This window comes from Chiloscyllium plagiosum, chromosome 7, assembly GCF_004010195.1.
Source record: "Chiloscyllium plagiosum isolate BGI_BamShark_2017 chromosome 7, ASM401019v2, whole genome shotgun sequence".
In the NCBI taxonomy this organism is placed as follows: Eukaryota; Metazoa; Chordata; class Chondrichthyes; order Orectolobiformes; family Hemiscylliidae; genus Chiloscyllium; species Chiloscyllium plagiosum.
Window position 1 is genome coordinate 91,362,827 of NC_057716.1, and position 19,360 is coordinate 91,382,186.

Here is a 19,360-nt window from a genome sequence, read left to right on the forward strand (position 1 = left end):
CAGTCCCAGCCCTCAGACTCAGCACCGCCTTCTTGACCTGCAATCTTCTTCCTGACCTCTCCGCCCCCGCCCCCTCTCCGGCCTATCACCCTCACCTTAGCCTTCTTCTACCTATCGCATTCCCAACGCCCCTCCCCCAAGTCCCTCCTCCCTACCTTTTATCTTAGCCTGCTTGTCACACCCTCCTCATTCCTGAAGAGGGGCTTATGCTCGAAACATCGATTCTCCTTCTCCTTTGATGCTTCCTGACCTGCTGCGCTTTTCCAGCATCACATTTTTAAGCCCTGATCTCCAGCATCTGCAGTCCTCACTTTCTCCTAGCAGATACCATGGGCTCAGTATAGCAGACTCCATGGAGGAATATAAAGAAGTGGGCGGGGGGGGCGGCGGGGTCTTAAAAAAGAATGAAAGCAAACAGAGTGCATGAGAAAACGTTGAGAAGGTAGAACAAAGATAAACCCTAACGGAGTGATTAGGACCGAATTTGGACTATAGATGCGCGTGTAGGCATAGTCCTCAATTGATACTTTGCATCAGTCTTCACAATGGAAAATGATGATTCAGGTGTACTCTTCAGGATGGAGTACTATGAAATATAAGGGGAAAGTATCATAGAGTGAAAGGAGGTGCAAGCAGATTTAGTAGCTTTTAAAGTGCGTAAATCTGCAGGCCTGAATGAAATGTAGAGGCAAGGGAGGAAACATCAGGGAGTATTTTTCAAATCCTCTCTGGCCACAGATTGGTATTAGAAGAGTCATAAAGTTATACAGCACAGAGATAGACCATCTGGTTTAACTCATCCACACCAACCAGGTATCCTAAACTGATCTAGACCCATTTGCCTGCATTTGGCCCATATCCCTCGAAAGCCTTCCTATTCATGTATCCATTTAGATGCCTTTAAAATGTTGCTTAATGTTGTAATTATACCTCCCTACACCACTTCCTCTGGCAGCTCGTTCCACCCTCTGTGTGGAAAAAGGTACCTCTTGGGTCCCTTTTAAATATTTCCCCTCTCACCTTAAACCTATGCCCTCCAGTTTTGGACTCCCATAACCTGGGGAAAAGACATTGGTTATTCACTCTATCCATGTCTCTCATGATTCTATAAACCTCTATAAAGTCACTCCTCAGTCTCCAACCATCCTATTCAGACTCTTTCTATATCTCAAACCCTCCAGTCTTGTGTTGTGAAACTTGAAATAGTTCAGAAAAGATTTACAAGGATGTTGCCAGGGTTGGAGGATTTGAGCTATAGGGAGAGGTTTGAATAGGTTGGAGCTGTTTTCCCTGGAGCGTCAGAGGCTGAGGGGTGACCTTATAGAGGTTTACTAAATCATGAGGGGTATGGATAGGATAAATAGAAAATGTATTTTCCCTAGGGTGGGGGAGTCCATGACTAGAGGGCATAAGTTTAGGGTGAGAGGAGAAAGATAAAAGAGACCTGAGGGGCAACTTTTTCACAGGGTGGTATGTGTATGGAGTGAGCTGCCAGAGAAAATGGTGAAGGCTGGTACAATTGCAACATTTAAAAGGGATCTGGATGGGTATATGAATAGGAAGGGTTTGGAGGGATGTGGGCCAGGTGCTGGCAGGTGGAACTAGATTGGGTTTGGATATCTGGTCGGCATGGATGAGTTGGCTGTAGGGTCTGTTTCCGTGCTGTACATCTCTGTGACTCTAAGTTAAACAGTATGTTTCCTATAGCAGGGAGTCCAGAATTGAATGCAGTATTCTAAAATTGGTCTTACCAATGCCCTGTACATCTGCAACATGACGTCCCACCTTCTGTACTCAATGCACTGACCAATACAAGGCAAGTGTGCCAAATGCCTCCTTCACCATTCAGTCTACCCTGCGACTTCACTTTCAAGGAACTATGCATCTGCATTCCAAGGTCTCTTTGTTCAACAATACTTCCCAGGACCTTACCATTAAGTGTATAAGTGCTGCCCTGATTTGCCTAACCAAAATGCAGCAACTCACATTTATCTAACTTAAACTTCATTTGCCACTCCTTGGCCCATTGGCCTATCTGATGACGGTCATGTTGCACTCTGAAATAATCTTCCTTACTGTCCATTGCACCACCAATTTGGTGTAATCTGCAAGCTTACTAACCATACTTCCTTTCTTCACACCCAATTCATTTGTATAAGCGATAAAAAAACAGTGGACTCAGCACCGATCCTTATGACATACTGCTGGTCACAGGCCTCCAGTCTGAAAAACAGCCTTCCACCAGTATCCTCTATCTCCTAATTTCAAGCCAATTTTGTATCTAATTGGCTAGCTCCCCCTGGATGACATATGATCTAACCTTTGCTAACCAGTCTACCATCCAAAACCTTGTCAAACACCTTGCTGAAGTCCATATCAACAATATCTACGGGCTCTGCCTATATCAATCTTCTTTGTCACCTCTTAAAAAAAAACTCAGTAAAGTTAGTGAGACACTATTTCCTTTGCTCAAAGCTATGTTAACTATCCTCACTCAGTCCTTGCCTTTCCAAATGCATGTAAATCCTGTCCCTCAGAATCCCCTCCAACTTAATCGCTACTGATGTCAGGCTTACCAGTCTATTAATTCCCTGGCTTTTCCCTGCCACCTTTCTGAAACAATGGCACCATATTCGTCACCCTCCAGTCTTCTGGCACAAGCCTATGGCTGTCAAAGATACAGATATCTCAGCAAAGGGCCCAGCAATCTCTTCCCTAGCTTCCCACAAATTTCTGGGATACAACTGATCAGTCCCTGGGGATTTATCCTCTTCTGTAATATGAACTCTTTTCAAGACATCACTATTTATTTCCCCAAGTTTCCTAGCATCCATGTCCTTCTCCACAGTTAATACTGATGCGAATTATTTAGTATCTCGCCCAAGTCCTGTGGTTGCACACATAGAAAGCCTTGTTGATCTTTAAGGATCCTATACTCTCCCCAGTTACCTGTTTGCCCTTTATGTATTTTGTATAATTTCTTTTGATTCTCTTTAACCATTTACACCCGAGCTATCTCAAGTCTCCTTTTTTGCCCTCCTGATTTCCCTCTTGAGTTTACTCTTGCTGCCTTATAGTCTTCACTCAATCCTAGCTGGTAATACCAGCCTATGCCTCCTCCTTTTTCTTGACCAGAGCCTCAATTTTTATGGTCATCCAGCATGCCCTACACCTACCAGACTTGCCCTTTGCACTGACAGGAACAGGCTGTGGCTGAAATCTCGTTAACTCATTTTTTGAAGGCCTCCCACTTTCCAACTGTCCCTTTTTACCTGTGAATGGCCTCCCCCAGCAACGTTTGAAAGTTCATACCTAAAACGGTCAAAACTGGCCTTATTCCAATTTATAAATTTTACCTTTAGATCAGGTCTATCCTTTTGCACAACTATTTTAAAACTAAGCATTATGATCACTTGCCCCAAAGTGGTCCCCCCAATATCTCATTCATTGCCCTGCCTTATTTCCAAGAGAAAGTTAAATTTTGCTCTTTCTCTTGTAGATACATCCGCATGTTGAATAAGAAAATTTTCTTGTGCACACTTAACAAATTCCTCTCCATCCAAGGACTGGGGAATTACTAATACCTTCCCATTATCTTAGGAAGGAATAAACCAGGACATGACAGACCAGTCCATCTGATGAACTAATTAAAAAAGTTGAAGGACAGGGTTTACCTACATTTAGATAGTCATGGATCAGTTGGGATAGTCAGCATGGAATTTCTTAAGGGAGGGTCATGTTTGACAAATTGGATTGGATTGAGTTTTTTGAGGAGATAACCAAGAGTGTTGATGAGGATTATGAAATTGATGTGATCTACATGGACTTTGATAAGGTCCATCATGGCAGACTGGTCAAGAAAGTAAGATTCCATGGGATCCAATATAAAGTTGTACTTTGGATTCAAAATTGACTGAGAGGTCGGAAGCAGAAGGTGATGGTAGAGGGATGTTTCTGTGACTAGACATATGTTTCCGTTGGAGTTCTGCAGGGCTTTGTGCTGGGACCTTTGCTGCTTATGATATACATCAATGGTTCCAACAAGAAGTCTGTGGATGACACAAAATTTAGTAAGTTATGTGAGGTGATGCACTTGTGGAGGGTTATCAAGGAAAGGGATTGCACTATGAATGGTAAGATCCTAAAAAAATACTGAAGTTCAGTGGGACATTAGTGTGCGTATCCACAAATCCCTGAAGGTAGGTTGAAATAAAACGAATGATTGCATCTGCCTGCTTGGACAGATGCAAAACATCCTGTGGCACTATTTTCAAGAAGGGCACAGTCTCCAATCTCTAGGCCAAACTTTATCCCTCAATCAACTTCGGAAAAAGAGGTCATCTGGTCTTTATTACATTGCTGTTCATGGGAACTTGCTGCGTGCAAAAACTGCTGCCAGGTTTTCTACTTTACATCCATGATTCCACTTCAAAGGTATTATGAATGTGGACAGTGGTTTTTTAAAAAATGGAATTTTGTAGATTTGGAATGATGGGCTAATTAAAATACTTGTGCATAGACTGGAAAAATGAAATGATTACACCAAAATATAATCTTATCACATTGTCAAATCGGCTCGAAGTGCTTCATGTACAATGAACAGTCGTGTCAACAAAACTGCATAGAGATTCAGTGTCCAAGAGGTTTCATCAAAGGCAGTGATATAAATAAGTGGGGAATCTTTTTTTTTGATGATTGGGACAAGATGAGAAACTCCTCTTCTTCAAAGAGTCCCGTGTAATATTTAACAGGCCCTTGACCTGGAAAATGGAACCTTTTAAATGTCTCATTTAATAATTTATTGCATCCAATTACAGGAACCTTGAATCCAGCCAATGCACAGCAAATATTTAGCAGCGAGTATTCTGTCTGCACAGAGCTGGTGATCTGAGTCACAACAGGTGGTTGTATGAAAAATTTAGGATATTTACGAATATAAAGAGAAAGTTTCAACATAAATTTTACTTTGCAGAATTAAGCAATCAAATGCTAAAAATATTTGTTAATTTTAATGAAATGATGTAGATGTTTACAGGACAAGAGGAGACTATTCGACCCATCATGTCCATGCCAGTCAACAAAAATCCAACTGCACTAATTCCATTTTCAGACTTGGCATCCTAAGTAAATATCCAAATGTTGTTTAACAGTTACAGGACTTTCAGGATCAACATCCTTTCAAAGTCAGAAGTCATACGATCCTAGGTTATAGTCGCAACAGGTTTATTTGAACTCAGACTTTCAGAGCGCTGCTCCCTTGTCGAGTTGGGTTTCAGGTTACTTCACCTGACAAAGGAGCAGCGCTCTAAAAGCTAGTGATTTTAAATAAACTTGTTGATTTGTAACCCTGGTGTTGTGTGACTTCTAACTTTGTCTTGGTAAAAACAAGGGCTGCAGATGCTGGAAACCAGATTCAAGATTAGAGTGGTGCTGGAAAAGCACAGCAGATCAGGCAGCATCCGAGGAGCAGGAAAATCAATATCTATTCCTGATGAAGGGCTTTTGCCCGAAACGTCGATTTTCCTGCTCCTCGGATGCTGCCTGACCTCCTGTGCTTTTCTAACTTTGTCTATCCCAGTCCAACACTGGCACCTCCACAACATCCTTTCAGGCAGTGAATTTCAGATTCCCTCAACCTTCTGAGAGAAAAAAATTTCTTAACTCTCTTCTTAGCCATCTACTTCTCATCATAAATCTGTGCCCCCAATTATTGACTATTGTAGTAACTTAAAGTACCTTCCTATCAATCTTATCCATGCCTGTCATTATACATGATCTTTATACATCTCTATTAGGTCCCTTCTCAGCCTTTGCTGCTCCAAGGAATATAATCTCAAGATGTCTAATCTTTCCTTATAGCTTAGATGCTCCAGCCCGGTCAGCATTCTGATAATTCTCCTCTACACTCTCTCCCTGCTGCAGTCATATCCATCCTATAATGTGGTGGCCTGAACTGCACACAGCACTCCATTTGTGGCCTCGTCAGCATTTTATATGATTTAATCATAACCTCTATGCTTTTGTATTCTACGTCTTGGCCAGTAAAGGTAAGTACTCCATATTCCCTCACAGCTATCTTATGAGGTGATTGTGACAAGGTCAGCCAGGTGGATGTCACAGAATATGAGTTCCCTGATGAGTGCTGTTAACCTGGTCCAATCAGGGAGCTCTGGCTGACAGATCACACCTGCACACACACAACATGGGTGCTGGGGAAAAAATAAGCACTACCGCACTTAGGCGGTAGTGTGGGGGTTAAAAAAAAGGATTGTCAGAGATTTAAAAAAAACAGGATTGTTCTGCACCTGGGCCTGGCCAAACTGGCCATAAATAGGTCCAGGCAGCCGGCCATGGAGGGGGTCGTTAGGGCCGACTGCCTGCCCCTCTTCCGCGGTTACGTTAGAGCCGGGTTTCTCTGGAAAAGGAGCACGCAGTATCCACCGACACCCTGGAGTTATTCAGGGAGAGGTGGGCGCCGCAGCGAGTGGAGTGCATTATTTCCCCCTCCAACTCTATTTTGATTTGATCTCAGCCCTCCCCTTCACTGTTTGATCACACAGCATTGCCCTTTTATGTGAAGGGCACTGCTTGTCACAGGCCACTCGGGTGTTTCCTTTCTTCCTGGTGGTGGAAATTTGAATAAAGATTCGTGTACCTTGTATCATTCACTGTGTCTCACACCTGCACACACACAACGTGGGTGCTGGGGGAAAAAATAAGCACTACCGCAGTTAGGCGGTAGTGTGGGAGTAAAACAAAAAAAAATGAAAAGACTGTCCAAAAAAAAACAAAAAAAGAATAAACAGGATTGTCAGAGGTTCTGTTCACCCTGTGAGCTGGCTCTGAGAGAGGTGGATCAGTTTCAAATACAATGCATGTATAAATAAAGGGTAGTTCATAAGTATAAGATACAAAAAGAGAATTCGGCCATTCGACCATGGCTGATATGCTCCTCACCCCATTTTCCTGCCTTTTCTCCATAATCCTTCAACCCATTACCAATTAAATATCTGTCTAACTCCTCCTTAAATTTACTCACTGTCCCAACATCCACCACACTTTGGGATAGTGAATTCCACAGATTCACAATCCTTAGTTTCTCCTCAACTGTTTTAAATTTGCTACTCATCCTAAGAATGCTCCACAAGAAGAAGCATCCACTTCTTGAATGCCTCAATTTGATCTGCCCTCATTTTTCTAAATTCCAGAGAGTATAGGCTTAAGCTATTACTATTAAGCTATTACCAGCCTCTGTGGAGTTATTTCAATCTAAATTCCGGGATTTGTGGATATGCACACCGATGTTCCCCTGAACTTCAGTATTTCATTCATGTTGTAATCCTTTTCCTTGATAACCTTCTGCAAGTACATCACCTCGCAGTGTAGCACATACTCAGAGGTGCAGTGGTGTGTCAGCCTTGTGCTCATTTCTTGAGTGGGACTTGAAGCTTCTGACTCAGAAACAAGGGTGCAACTCACTGAGTCATGGCTCACTCTCCAGACAAATCATAATGCTTAAGTATATTAACTTTACTGAGAAAAAAGAAGTGGACTTACAATATTTATATGGGCCTGTTTTCTGAATACATATGGTTGGCAAATTAATTTGATTGCAGAAGGGAAATTGGAATAAGTGTATTTACAGAGCAAGAAATTGAGGTAATGTCCTAAAGTATTGAGAAGTTAAAGACTTCTTGAAGCACAGTTTAGTAACTTGGCACATTTTAGAAGCATTAAAGGATACAATTTCAGTATAGTCTGATAAAAATACATCTCTTTTTATTTTCTTAAGGATTCTGCTTCTTAAGCTCCCAATGGCACGGCTGTGATGTGCACTGCAGGAGTTTCCCCATTCGGGTGTCACCTCACTACATTAACCAGGGGCAGCACAGGAAGTTGTTGTGCTGCAGGGTATAAGGTGTAATGTTCAGCTCTGCCTCTGTGTGCCTGACACCGCAGTGTTGTGGGCAGATTTCAAAAGTTCTGCCAGATTGAGTAATTTGTGAGGAGAGTGACTAAGCTGTTTTAACGTTGCAGGTGCACGGCTAATCATGCTAAGAACATACCAGGCCCTTCCCTGAAATGTGGTTCAGTTCTTTCACTTGGTTTTGAACCTTTTGATCAAAGTTACTGGGGCTTTTCAAAAGGCCCTGTACTTAACCTTGTCAAAGGAGCTTCACTGAATGACATGGTGTTGCCTTGCAGCATACCTTCATGTTGTGTTTGGTTTGGTTGATTAGTCTTCTATGCATTGTAGTCTGCAATTATATGTTTTCACACTTCAAACTTTTGCATCTCTTTAAACAGCAAAGATAACTAAATACAAAAGAAATGTTTAACTGGGAGAAGCATGATCGGACATAATTGTTAGGGAAGGTTTAAAGCTGGGGACCAAATGAGGTGAGCATCACTGAATCCTGACAGTGTGGAAGCAGGTCATTCAGCCCATTGAGTCCACAACGCCCTTCCGAACAGCATTCCACCCAGACCCACCCTCCGCAACTTATCCTGGTAACCCTGCATTTCCCATAATCCACCTATCCTACACATCCCTGGATTCTATGGACAATTTAACAAGGTCACCTAAGGGACAACGTTTTCACACAGAGGGTGGTATGTGTATGGAATGAGCTGCCAGAGGAAATGGTGGAGGCTGGTACAATTGCAACATTTAAGAGGCATTTGGATGGGTATATGAATAGAAAGGGTTTGGAGGGATATGGGCCGGGTGCTGGCAGGTGGGACTAGATTGGGTTGGGATATCTGGTCGACATGGACGGGTTAGACCAAAGGGTCTGTTTCCATGTTGTACATCTCAATGACTCAAACCACCTAACCTGCACATCTTTGGACTATGCGAGGAAACAGGAGTGCTCAGAGGGAACCCACGCAGACACAGAGCGAATGTGGAAACTTGACACTGTCACCTGAGGCTGGAGTCGATCCTTGGTGCTGTGAGGCAGCAGTGCTAACCGTTGAGCCCCATGCTGCCCCTTACAGACAGAGGGTGAAGCACTTGCACAAGGGAGGGCTCTGGTGGAACATTCCAAAAGGTGAGGCTGAAGCTGAAGCAGCAGTGAAGGGAGACTAGGGATGCAAATCATAGATGTGTGTTGAAACACAGGGTTGAAGGAGGTTACAAACCTCGGAAAATAAAGGAAGGTCTGTCGATGAGAAATAGGATTTTGGAACTGATATGGTGAGAGATGGAAATATATTGAAGGCTGGTTTATTGAAGATTTACGGAGGTGGGAAGCTGAGTGCTTGGGAGTTCTTTGTCCAGTCCTCTGGATTAATTCTTTGGTAATATAACCACTAAGTTATCATATTCAATGCTGGGTGAATGGTATTCAGGGTTAGGAAGGTGTAAGCATAATGCAGCTATCGAAAATACCAGTTTCAATTCTATTATAATTTCCCATTAACTTCTAACTTATACTCCGATCACAATCCTGTTATTTCGGTTTTGCTTTGCATGGCTCTATAACATCTCGCTTATGTCTGGAAATAGTCTGCAACATTTCTGGTATCTTTTTTCTCAATCCTTACGCTGTCAACAATATGAGTTATTTAACAAGGTGCCTGGTCAGAGTAATTTTTAGACACAAGGTAATCTTCTGCTAACTTTTAATCATTCTTAATCCCTTCTCTCTTGCATTGTCCCGATGTGACCAATCCCCTCCTTTCCTGGCATTTGATTCCTAAACTCCCCAAGCTTCATAACTGCAATTTTACTAAACCCATCTCTTCCTAATGGAAATGTGTAGCAATATGGTTAATACTTCTGTATTTTTCAGCTCAGAATGACTGGGAGGAGTTGGACAGGGCAGCTGGAACTGCACCAGAAGAGTTGGAGGAGCCCTCGTTGGTAGCCCATGAAGTAAGAATGCAGTAGATGCGATCCAACATGCCTTGGATCTGTTGCAGGCAGAACAAATGTTATATCAGATTGGATGCTCTCAGTGTGGGCTATCGAAACCTTACGTGACCAATTTAAAATATGTCTGCACTCTGTACTGAAATAGCTTTTTTAACCACCGATGCGAGGACTGCAGAGTGGCCAGATGTGGTTTTGTACCTACAGTTTGTTAAGCAGTGTGATAACATTCTGATCACTGATGGCATGAGGAAGTAAATGGCTCAAGGCATATGTACTTTCTGAGAGAAAGCAATGTCTCATCAGCTGTACAGGTCAACTGCAAGTGGGTTGCACTTGGGATGGTCACAAAAGAAATTTCTCACATGAGCCGATTAATAGAGTGAACAAATGTTTGTCATTCTTATCTTCATTGTTATAGAAATCTCAAAATGAGCAAGTTATTGCACCGTGGGAGAATTTATGAACATTAGAAGCAAGAGTGGGCTATTCACCACCCCTTGAGCCTGCTCCATTATTTAGTAAGATCATGTCTTGTCTGATCTGACTATAACCCAAATCCACATTCCTGCCAACCCCTGATAACCTTTAACTTCCTAGCTTACCAAAACTCTCATTGCCTCTGGCTGGAGAAAAAAAAGGCATCATTTTGTTTTAAATGGGTGGCTCTCCTTTACTTTTAAGCAATGACCCCAAGTTCTAGATTCTCCCATAAGAGGAAACATTGCCACATCTATCCTGTCAAGATTCTTGTTTCAATTAAGTCGCCTCTTATTCTTCTAAATTCCACTGAATACAAGCTCAGCATGCCCAACTTTTCCTCATAAGACAACCCACCCATTTCAGTTTAGTCTGGTAAATCTCCTCTAAACTACCTCCAAATTATTTACATCCTTGCATAGATAAGATGTGGTTTCACCAATGCCATGTATCACTCAAGCATAACCTCCTTACTTTTGTGTTCAATTCCCCTTGCAATAAACCTTAACATTTCCCAATTACTTGCTGTGCCTGCAAATCTATGTGATTCATGGACCAAGACATTAGAACACTCTATCTCAGAGCTTTGCAATCTTTCACTATTGAGTTATTGTTGATGAGAAATTTCTTTTTGATAGCCAGCATCTGAATTCATCTCAATACACTGAACCAGATGGAAGTTAGAGAAAGCAGTTCTAAATTGCTGGTTAGTTCTCAGCTGGAGTATTGTCTCAATTGCAATCTTGATTTTGGGATCTGAACGTTAAGAAGGATGCAGGATAAAGACAGGATGCAGAGAAGATTTACCACAGAGATTAGATTAAATTAGATTCCCTACAGTATGGAAACTGGCCCTTCGGCCCAACAAGTCCATACCAACTCTCCACAGGGTAATCCACCCAGACCCATTCCCCATATTTACCCCTGGCTATAGGCAATTTAGCATGACCAATTCATCTAACCTGCACAGTCCAAAAATTGGCCTTGCTAAATTGGTTAGGTGAATTGGCCAAGCTAAATTGCCCATAGTGTTAGGTGAAGGTGTAAATGTAGGGGAATGGGTCTGGGTGGGTTGCTCTTCGGAGGGTTGGTGTGGACTTGTTGGGCTGAAGGGCCTGTTTCCACACTGTAAGTAATCTAATCTAATCTAATCTTTTGGATTGTGGGAGAAACCAGAGCGCCCGGAGGAAACCCATGCAGACACTGGGAGAATGTGCAAACTCCATACAGTCGCCCAAGGTGGGAATCAAACCTGGGTTCCTGGCGCTGTGAGGCAGCAGTGCTAACCACTGAGCCACCATGCCACCCAAAAGCAAACCCAGTCACAGAATTCCCATTGTGTGGATGCTGGCCATTTAGCCCACACCAACCTCCAAAAGTCATCTTACACCCAGCCCCAGCCCACTTATCCCTGTACTCCTCATAGTTAATCCACCTAGCCTACACATTCCTTGTATTGAGATGAGAGACTTCAGCTACATGCAGTGATGAGAGAAGTTGCAAGTGTTCTCCTTGGGAAAGAAAAGGTTAAAACAAGATTTAGTGGAGGTGCTCAAAGTGATAAGAGACTTGACAGAGCAGGTGGGGCTTGAGGAACTCTTGGCTCAATAGCCAGAGGATATGGGTTTAAGATAATTGGCAAGAAAAGTCACAGAATCATAGAAATGTTATATCATGGAAGGAGGCTGGTGTCAGGCAGTATGTTCCAGACCTTAGTCACTTTGTGTGTAAAAGCAGTTTCTCATAGCATCATTGCTTCTTTTGCCAGTGGCCTTAAATCTTTGCCTTTTGTTCTCAATCCTCACACCAATGGGAACATTTACAGTCAGGGGTACATGAGGAGAAGTCCTACTATGCAACAAGTTTTGTTCTGCAGCTATTTGAAATGAAGTGCCTAAAAGTGTGGTCAAACTAGGTTCAGTAGTAACTTTCAAAAGGGATATGGATATGTGTTTGAGGAGACATGGGGTAAGAACATGGAAGTGAGACTAATTGCATTGCTTGCGCACAAAATAGTCACAAATAAAATGGCTATGTGATCTGTGTTATATGACAGGGTGACATACCTTGTTTTCCTGACCAGATCTCTTAACCTTGAACAAGAATGCTTGTGCTTTGAAAAGGTAATTAACCTTTGAAACAATTTTTATTAACTCGTATACCATTGTAGCTTTAAAATCTTCTGTGTTTTGATTTGGAAGGGAATGATCTATGTGTTTGGTGGAATGATGGACTCTGCATATACCCAAGGGAGAACACCTCTCTGGATCTACGATATTGGTAAGAAGAATGTATTGTAAGTAGTTGTAATGCAAAAGTGTGTTTGGCTCATATCCTCTCAGTCTTTGTATTCTCGTTTGGCAGAGGAAAATTGTATCCGAAGATCTAACCAGTTCCAAGTGCTCATTAGGTTATAAAATATTTTGTGGTGACCTGGAAGAAGGAGGAGAATAGTTTGGAATCAGAAATTATGGGAAAGGTACAAGAAAGGAACTATAAGCCATTGGAAAATAGATGGAAGCGATTTACCAATTAGGTTTTAGCAACATTCATGATTTCACAGTAGCTGCAATTTGTCTGCAATAAATGAGGAATTTGATTTTTTTTTAATCACAGTTTTCCCTGCACTTGTTAAATCACCTTGCAGGCACAGAGATAGCTGAATATAGCAAAGCCATGTCACTTTGATAGTATTGCAGCTATTAAGTGTTTGACTCACCTGGGATCTACTTTACTATCTATCTGAGCTACAAATTAACAATAAAGTATTTTCATTTTATGTTTTCTAAAACTGTCAACATTCTCTTGAGATTGTGTTTTATTTTGCACAATACAAGTTAACTGGTTTGGTAAATATTTGGTAGTGCGCAGAAACAGTGTAAGCTTTTGAGCCAATGTCCACCTCAGATGTAAGGATGTGATTGCACTGAAGGACGTGCAGAGGATATTCACCAAGATATTGCCTGGGACAGAGTATTTTAGTGAGAAAGAGTGACTGAATAAGCTCTGGCTGTTTGCTTTCTGTTTAAGCTGTATAAGATTGGGGGGCGTTGACAGGGTGAGTAAAAAGCAGCTGTTCCCCTGAGTTGAAGGGTCAGTAACTAAAGGGCTTAATTTTATTACATGAAAGAGAGGGGGTTTAGAAGGGATTTAAGGAAGTGATTTTTCACCGCAGGGCAATGGGAATTTGGAGTGCCTCGCCTGAGTAGGTGGTAAAGGCAAGAAACCTCACAATCTTTAAAGAGTACTTGGATGAGCACTTGGAATGTCATAATATTCAAGGCTATGGGGCAAGTGTTGGAAAGTGGGACTAGTGTAGATGCGTTGGCACAGACCTGATGAGCAGAAGAGCTGTATGACTCTATGACACTACCAGGTCCGGGTGGACAAGTTCTCTTTCTCTAACGAACCCCAACCTCGTCCCTACACTTGGTCCTCGGAAAGACTTTGGGGTTCACTGTTTTGTCGTTTGTCAGCCGTGCTTAAAGCCTTCCTCAGCATATATGTTTTTATGTCTAGGCTCAGTTGCATGAGAGCTCTCAGAGTAATAGCTAGCCAACCTCCTGCTCCTAATACCATCCAACATCCTGTCCCATCAACACAAGGGAGAACTTTTTAAAAGTTACTGCAGTTCTTCATTCTTGAAGCAAACACTTCCTCCCAATTTGGTTGAGGAAGTTGCAAATAAAACGCCACTTTCACATTTAATTCATTTAAAAATCACACAACACCAGGTTACAGTCCAACAGATTTATTTGGAAGTACAGGCTTTTGGAGCGCTGTTCCTTCATCAGGTAGCTAGTGGGGCAGGTTTATAGGACACAGAATTTATAGTAAAAGATCAGGTTGTAAATTTGCTTCTTGAACTGGCAGGTTTGTTTTCAAACATTTTGTCACCATGCTAGGTAACAACAGTGAGCCTCCGGTGAGGCGCTGGTGCTCTGTCCTGCTTTCTATTTATGTGTCTTGGTCTGTTAAGGTGTGTGAAATCATTACCGGTTCTTTTTCTCAAGAGGTTTGTAAATGGGGTTCATATCAATGTGTTTATTGATTGAGTTCCAGTCTGAATGCCAGGCCTCTAGGAATTCCCGTGTATATCTCTGTTTAGTCTGTCCTAGAATGGATGTGCCTGTCTGTCCAATGTGGTGTTTGTTACAGGCAGAAAACTACCCACCAGGATACACAAACATCAACTACGCTCAAAACAACATGACCCACTATCACTAGTATCCTTACGTACAAAGAAGGACACCACTTTGACCGGGACAACACACCCATCCTAGCACAAGCCGATACATGCACGGGAATTCCTGGAGGCTTGACATTCAAACTGGAAGTCCATCAATAAATACATCGATTTGGACCCAATTTACCAATCTCTGGGAAAAAGAACCAGGAATAATACCATCCACCTTAACAGACCAAGACACACAAATTGTAAGCAGGTCATACAGCACCTCATTGGAGGCTCACTGAAGATGTAACGTAGCATGGTGGTGAAATGTCTGAAAACAAACCTTCCAGCTCAGCGAGCTAACTTACAACCTGCATCTCAACCTGAGCTACAAATATTCTCAAAAATCGCAGTAATAGATCAAAGTATCATACAACCGATGCAACATATTGACAAATCGAGATTGCAGTTAAGTCTTTAATCGCTTAGAATGGGGATGCAGGTTTCGATGGTTGGTGAGCTAAATGGTAAGTTGGATGCTTGGAACATTCCAGCAGCTTTCATGGTCACCTGCTGCTCGGCTCCATTTGCCATGTTAGCATTTGAATTCAGTCTTTTAAATGCTTATCCTGGATCACAGCCTCTGGGTGACCATACCCAGCTGTGATGAATGTCGATAATAAAAAATAATGGGTAAAAATGAGTAAAATATTTTTGTTTCATTTAGGAATACCATTTTCATGGATGCTTGCAGATTGACTCTAACTTTAATTAGTAAAATTACATTCAGCAAATATTGATTAAACTATATTATAATTTAATTTAAAAACTGGACTGCAGGTATAAAAGCAGGTCAGAGACAAGGAATTCTGAGTTGAATAACTCACCTGACTACCCCAAAATCTGTCCACTGTGTAAAAGGCACAAGGCAGGATTGTGATCAAGTTCCTCCAAATTGCCCAGGTGAATGCAATGCCACCCAGGTATAAAAGCAGGTCAGAGACAAGGAATTCTGAGTTGAATAACTCACCTGACTACCCCAAAATCTGTCCACTGTGTAAAAGGCACAAGACAGGATTGTGATCAAGTTCCTCCAAATTGCCCAGGTGAGTGCAATGCTACCAAAGCTGAAGAAGTTTGTCACCATTACGCCTGCTTGATTGCACCCCCCCCCCCCAAAAACATCCACATCCCGTTAACACCCATTTTGGCTCCCTCCATCACTGACCCAAATTAGCACCAGACTTTACTGCAGAAATTTACCAAGGCAGTATCTTCGAAATTTCTAGTCTTTAACATCTGGAACAGTAAGGTTAGAGGTTCTGTGGGGATAGCACTGTCTGCAAGTTCCCTTCCAAACCACACACCATTCTGATGTGGAACTATATCATTCTTCCTGGGTCCCAATCCTGGAATTTCATTCTCCTAAGAGCACTGCAGTTCAACTTACCCCACTTTGAACTGAAGCAGTTCAAGAAGGCACTCACCACTACCACCTTGAGAGCAATTAAGGATTGCCAATAAATGCTGGTCTAGCCAGCAAAGCCCATGTTCCATTTAAAAACTGGAACACATTAGAACAAAGTGAGGTTCAAAAATAAAATTGTGACCATCTCTCTCCCCAGATAAAACACATTGGGGCATCTCAGTCAGTGTAAGTTGTTGAAGCCAGCAACCTTGCATCATGAGTGAATATGAATCCACAAAATATCCCAATATCTACTCTCATGTGGAGTCTCTAAAAGGTCTGCTTTTCAGTTTAAATAAACACCATTGAATAACTGAATCTCCAGAAGCACATATCATCTTTCAGTCGGGTAGGGTTCAAAACAAAGAGAGAATTCTTCTGAATTTGTAATTGTGCTGTTTTTCTGCAGTGATTGGAAAAGGAATAAGTTCACAAGTGAAGGGTTGTTGAAACACTAGCCACAGGGTAATTCTCTGCTTTTCTCAGAGTAACCTCTTTGAGATGTTGTAGCGATTGAAATAATGATCAAAGTGATATATGTGCTTAATCTCAAACATTTGTGTTATCCCAGCAGCACTATTAATTGTAAGTCGTCTCTTCCCAGTATAATCCACTGTTTAATATTATATGCTTTGTACATAAACATAAAGAGAAAGCAGAATTTAGGAGTTCCAATGTATTGGGGAATTCCACAGGCTTGAACTTGGGAGTGCTTTGAATCCCAAGAACTTGTGGAATCTTGTTTGCTTCAGTTTGACTTTTCTCTGTAGGCCATTTTAATAAAAGACTTTGTTTTCCAACTAATAAACTCTGTGAAGTACCCTCTTGTGGTTCGTACAAGTAGTTGCACATCATGTTGGATTTAAATGAAGGTTTTATTTTTAACAGATGGTGAGAGATGGACTTGGTGGCACCAGACATTTTCAAGTGAAGTCATGGTAAGAAATGCTCCTCATTCTGTGAGGGAGAGTGCTGATATTTATACTTATTTTCCAAAGAGAAGCTAAATCAGTCTGCCATCTGTCAGCAAAGAAAGCCCAATATTCGAGCCAATATTTCACCCATAATCAGATTTTTAAAAAAAAGTCTAGTTCTTACCACATGTTTCTGGGAAATTGCTGTGCGCACATTTCCATCTTTCCCGCATTGTAGCAGCCACTACACTTTGGAAAAGGACTTCATCGGTTGTAAAATGCTTTAGAGCATCTGGTGGTCACAATGGCTGCCATGTAAATACTGATCCTATATATTTTACCTGGTTGAAGAGTACAATTAGGTCATTTCACCAATCGTTTAGCAGTGATATCCTTCTCTACATGAATCACACAGTCTACACCCATTCACCTACTCGCTCCCCACAACCTCCATTTTGCACTTGTTCAAACATCTAGTTTCCCCCTTTACAAAATATTGCTGTGTTTTCCTTCAGTGATGGTTTTTGAAAAGAGTTCCACATTCTCTGTGTACTGGATTGTTTTTCTAGCCTTTCATTTGATTGTGTTGCTTTTTTAAAAAAATCTATGTGTCCTCATTCGTCGTTATCCAAGCAAACAATGGAACCAGTCTCTCACTATCCACCTTGTCATAACTTACTTACTCTTGAGTACTTCTGTTGTGCCACTCCTCAAACTCTATTTTTAATTCACTAATGGGGTGTGGCATCACTGGCTTGACCAGTATTTGTTGCCCCATCCATGGCTGCCCTTAAGAAGGTGGTCGTCAGCTGCCTCCTTGTACTGTTGCAATCCACGTGCTGTAGGTAGACCCACAATGCCATTAGGGAAGCAAATCCAGGGGATTTTCACCTAATGACATTGAAGGAACATCAAGATATTTCCAAGTCAGCGTTGTAGTGATTTGGAGGGGAACTTACAGGTGATGGTGTTCCCAGACCTGATGTGGTGGGTGAAAAGGCATCAGGATCTGCAATGCCTGACACGAGTCTCCTGTAAGTGAGAGAGACAGTTTACTTCAGGGAATGAAGTTTGGTACCGAACCTACGGAAATGGCCCTGCATGAGAAGGAGGCATGATCGACGCAAGGTGATGGACAAAGCTCTGATTGGTGAGGCGCTCCTGAACAAGCACATTGACCACGCAAAAGCTTTAAATGTGCAAATGGGGCAGGAGCAAAACATACCCAGCCCCTCAGAATATCCGGAAAGGCTGTCTGAACACGTGGGGTTCTCCCCCTCTGTCTAACGTCGAAGAAACCTCAAAGTCTGAGATGGACATGGCAGATGTCACAGCCTCGACACCTTCGCCAACTCAAGAGGAGGATGAATTTCCTCTGAGATGCTCCAAGCACAAGAGATAGGTTGCAGTCCGTTCCATGCCACCCTTAACTGAGGGAAACATTCCTGATGAAGGGCTTTTGCCCGAAACATTGATTTTCCTGCTCCTCAGATGCTGCCTGACCTGCTGTGCTCTAATCTTGACTCTGATCTCCAGCATCTGCAGTCCTCACTTTCATCTAGGTGGAGGAACTAGTCCCAGTGTGAAAATACCCCAGCAGAGGCTACAAGAACTGTACCCAATGGAGTTTAGAAGGATGAGGTGGGGATCTGATTGTCAGGCTGTTCAGTATTCTGTAAGCTTCAGAGTGGACATTGGGAAGATGTTTCCGTTGGCAAGAGAGACGAGGACCGAGAGCACAGCCTTAGAGTAAAGGGAAGACCCTTTTGAATGGAGATTAGGAGAAATGTCTTTAGCCAGAGAGTAGTGAATCTGTGGAATTCATTGCCACAGAAGACTGTGGAGGCCAGGTCATTGAGTATATTTAAAACAGGGATAGATAAGTTCTTGTTTGCCAAGGGGAATCAAAGGTTTCGGGGAGAAAGTGGGAAAATGGGGTTGAAAAGCATATCAGCCATGATTAAATGGTGGAACAGACTCAATGGGCCGAATGGCCTTATTTCTGTTCCTGTGTCTTATGCTTTTAAGAAAAAGACCTACGTCCCGGGATGTTGGGGTGGGGGGGGGGGGGGGGGGGGGAGGTGTGGTTGCAGTGATTGTGACAAAGTCAGCAAGATGGACCACAAAGAAGCTGAGTTCCCTATGGGGGCTGTTAATCTGATCCAGTCAGGGAGCTGGGGCTGACAGATATAAACAGGAGTGTCAGAAGATCTTTTAACTCTCCAAGCTAGTTCTGAGGAGGCCAAACCACTGAAGTAATGTGTACATGTAAATAAAGGGTGACTTGGTGATGGGATAACAGCCTTTGTGGAGTTATTTCCCCAATCCTTCCTCTCGCTCTCCCCTTCCCTGCATGACCCCGTGACTGGCAGCTATTCTCATCAACACTCCCATGTCAACTGTCACATGTCGGCTAACTGACCCTCTTGCTCATCGCCTCGCTCCTG

At 42.4% G+C, this 19,360-nt stretch overlaps 1 protein-coding gene across 7 annotated transcripts in view; it reads left to right on the forward strand.

Moving 5' to 3' along the window:
- si:dkey-3d4.3 (RING finger protein B) overlaps positions 1 to 19,360 on the forward strand; it is a 66,324-nt gene that overhangs the window by 31,774 nt on the left and 15,190 nt on the right. For all 7 annotated transcript variants that reach the window (XM_043694216.1, XM_043694215.1, XM_043694214.1 and 4 more), the window contains 3 exons: positions 9,798 to 9,880; positions 12,559 to 12,637; positions 16,888 to 16,937. In XM_043694216.1, coding sequence (XP_043550151.1) covers positions 9,798 to 9,880; positions 12,559 to 12,637; positions 16,888 to 16,937 — 212 coding nt within the window. The remainder of the gene's footprint in view (positions 1 to 9,797; positions 9,881 to 12,558; positions 12,638 to 16,887; positions 16,938 to 19,360) is intronic.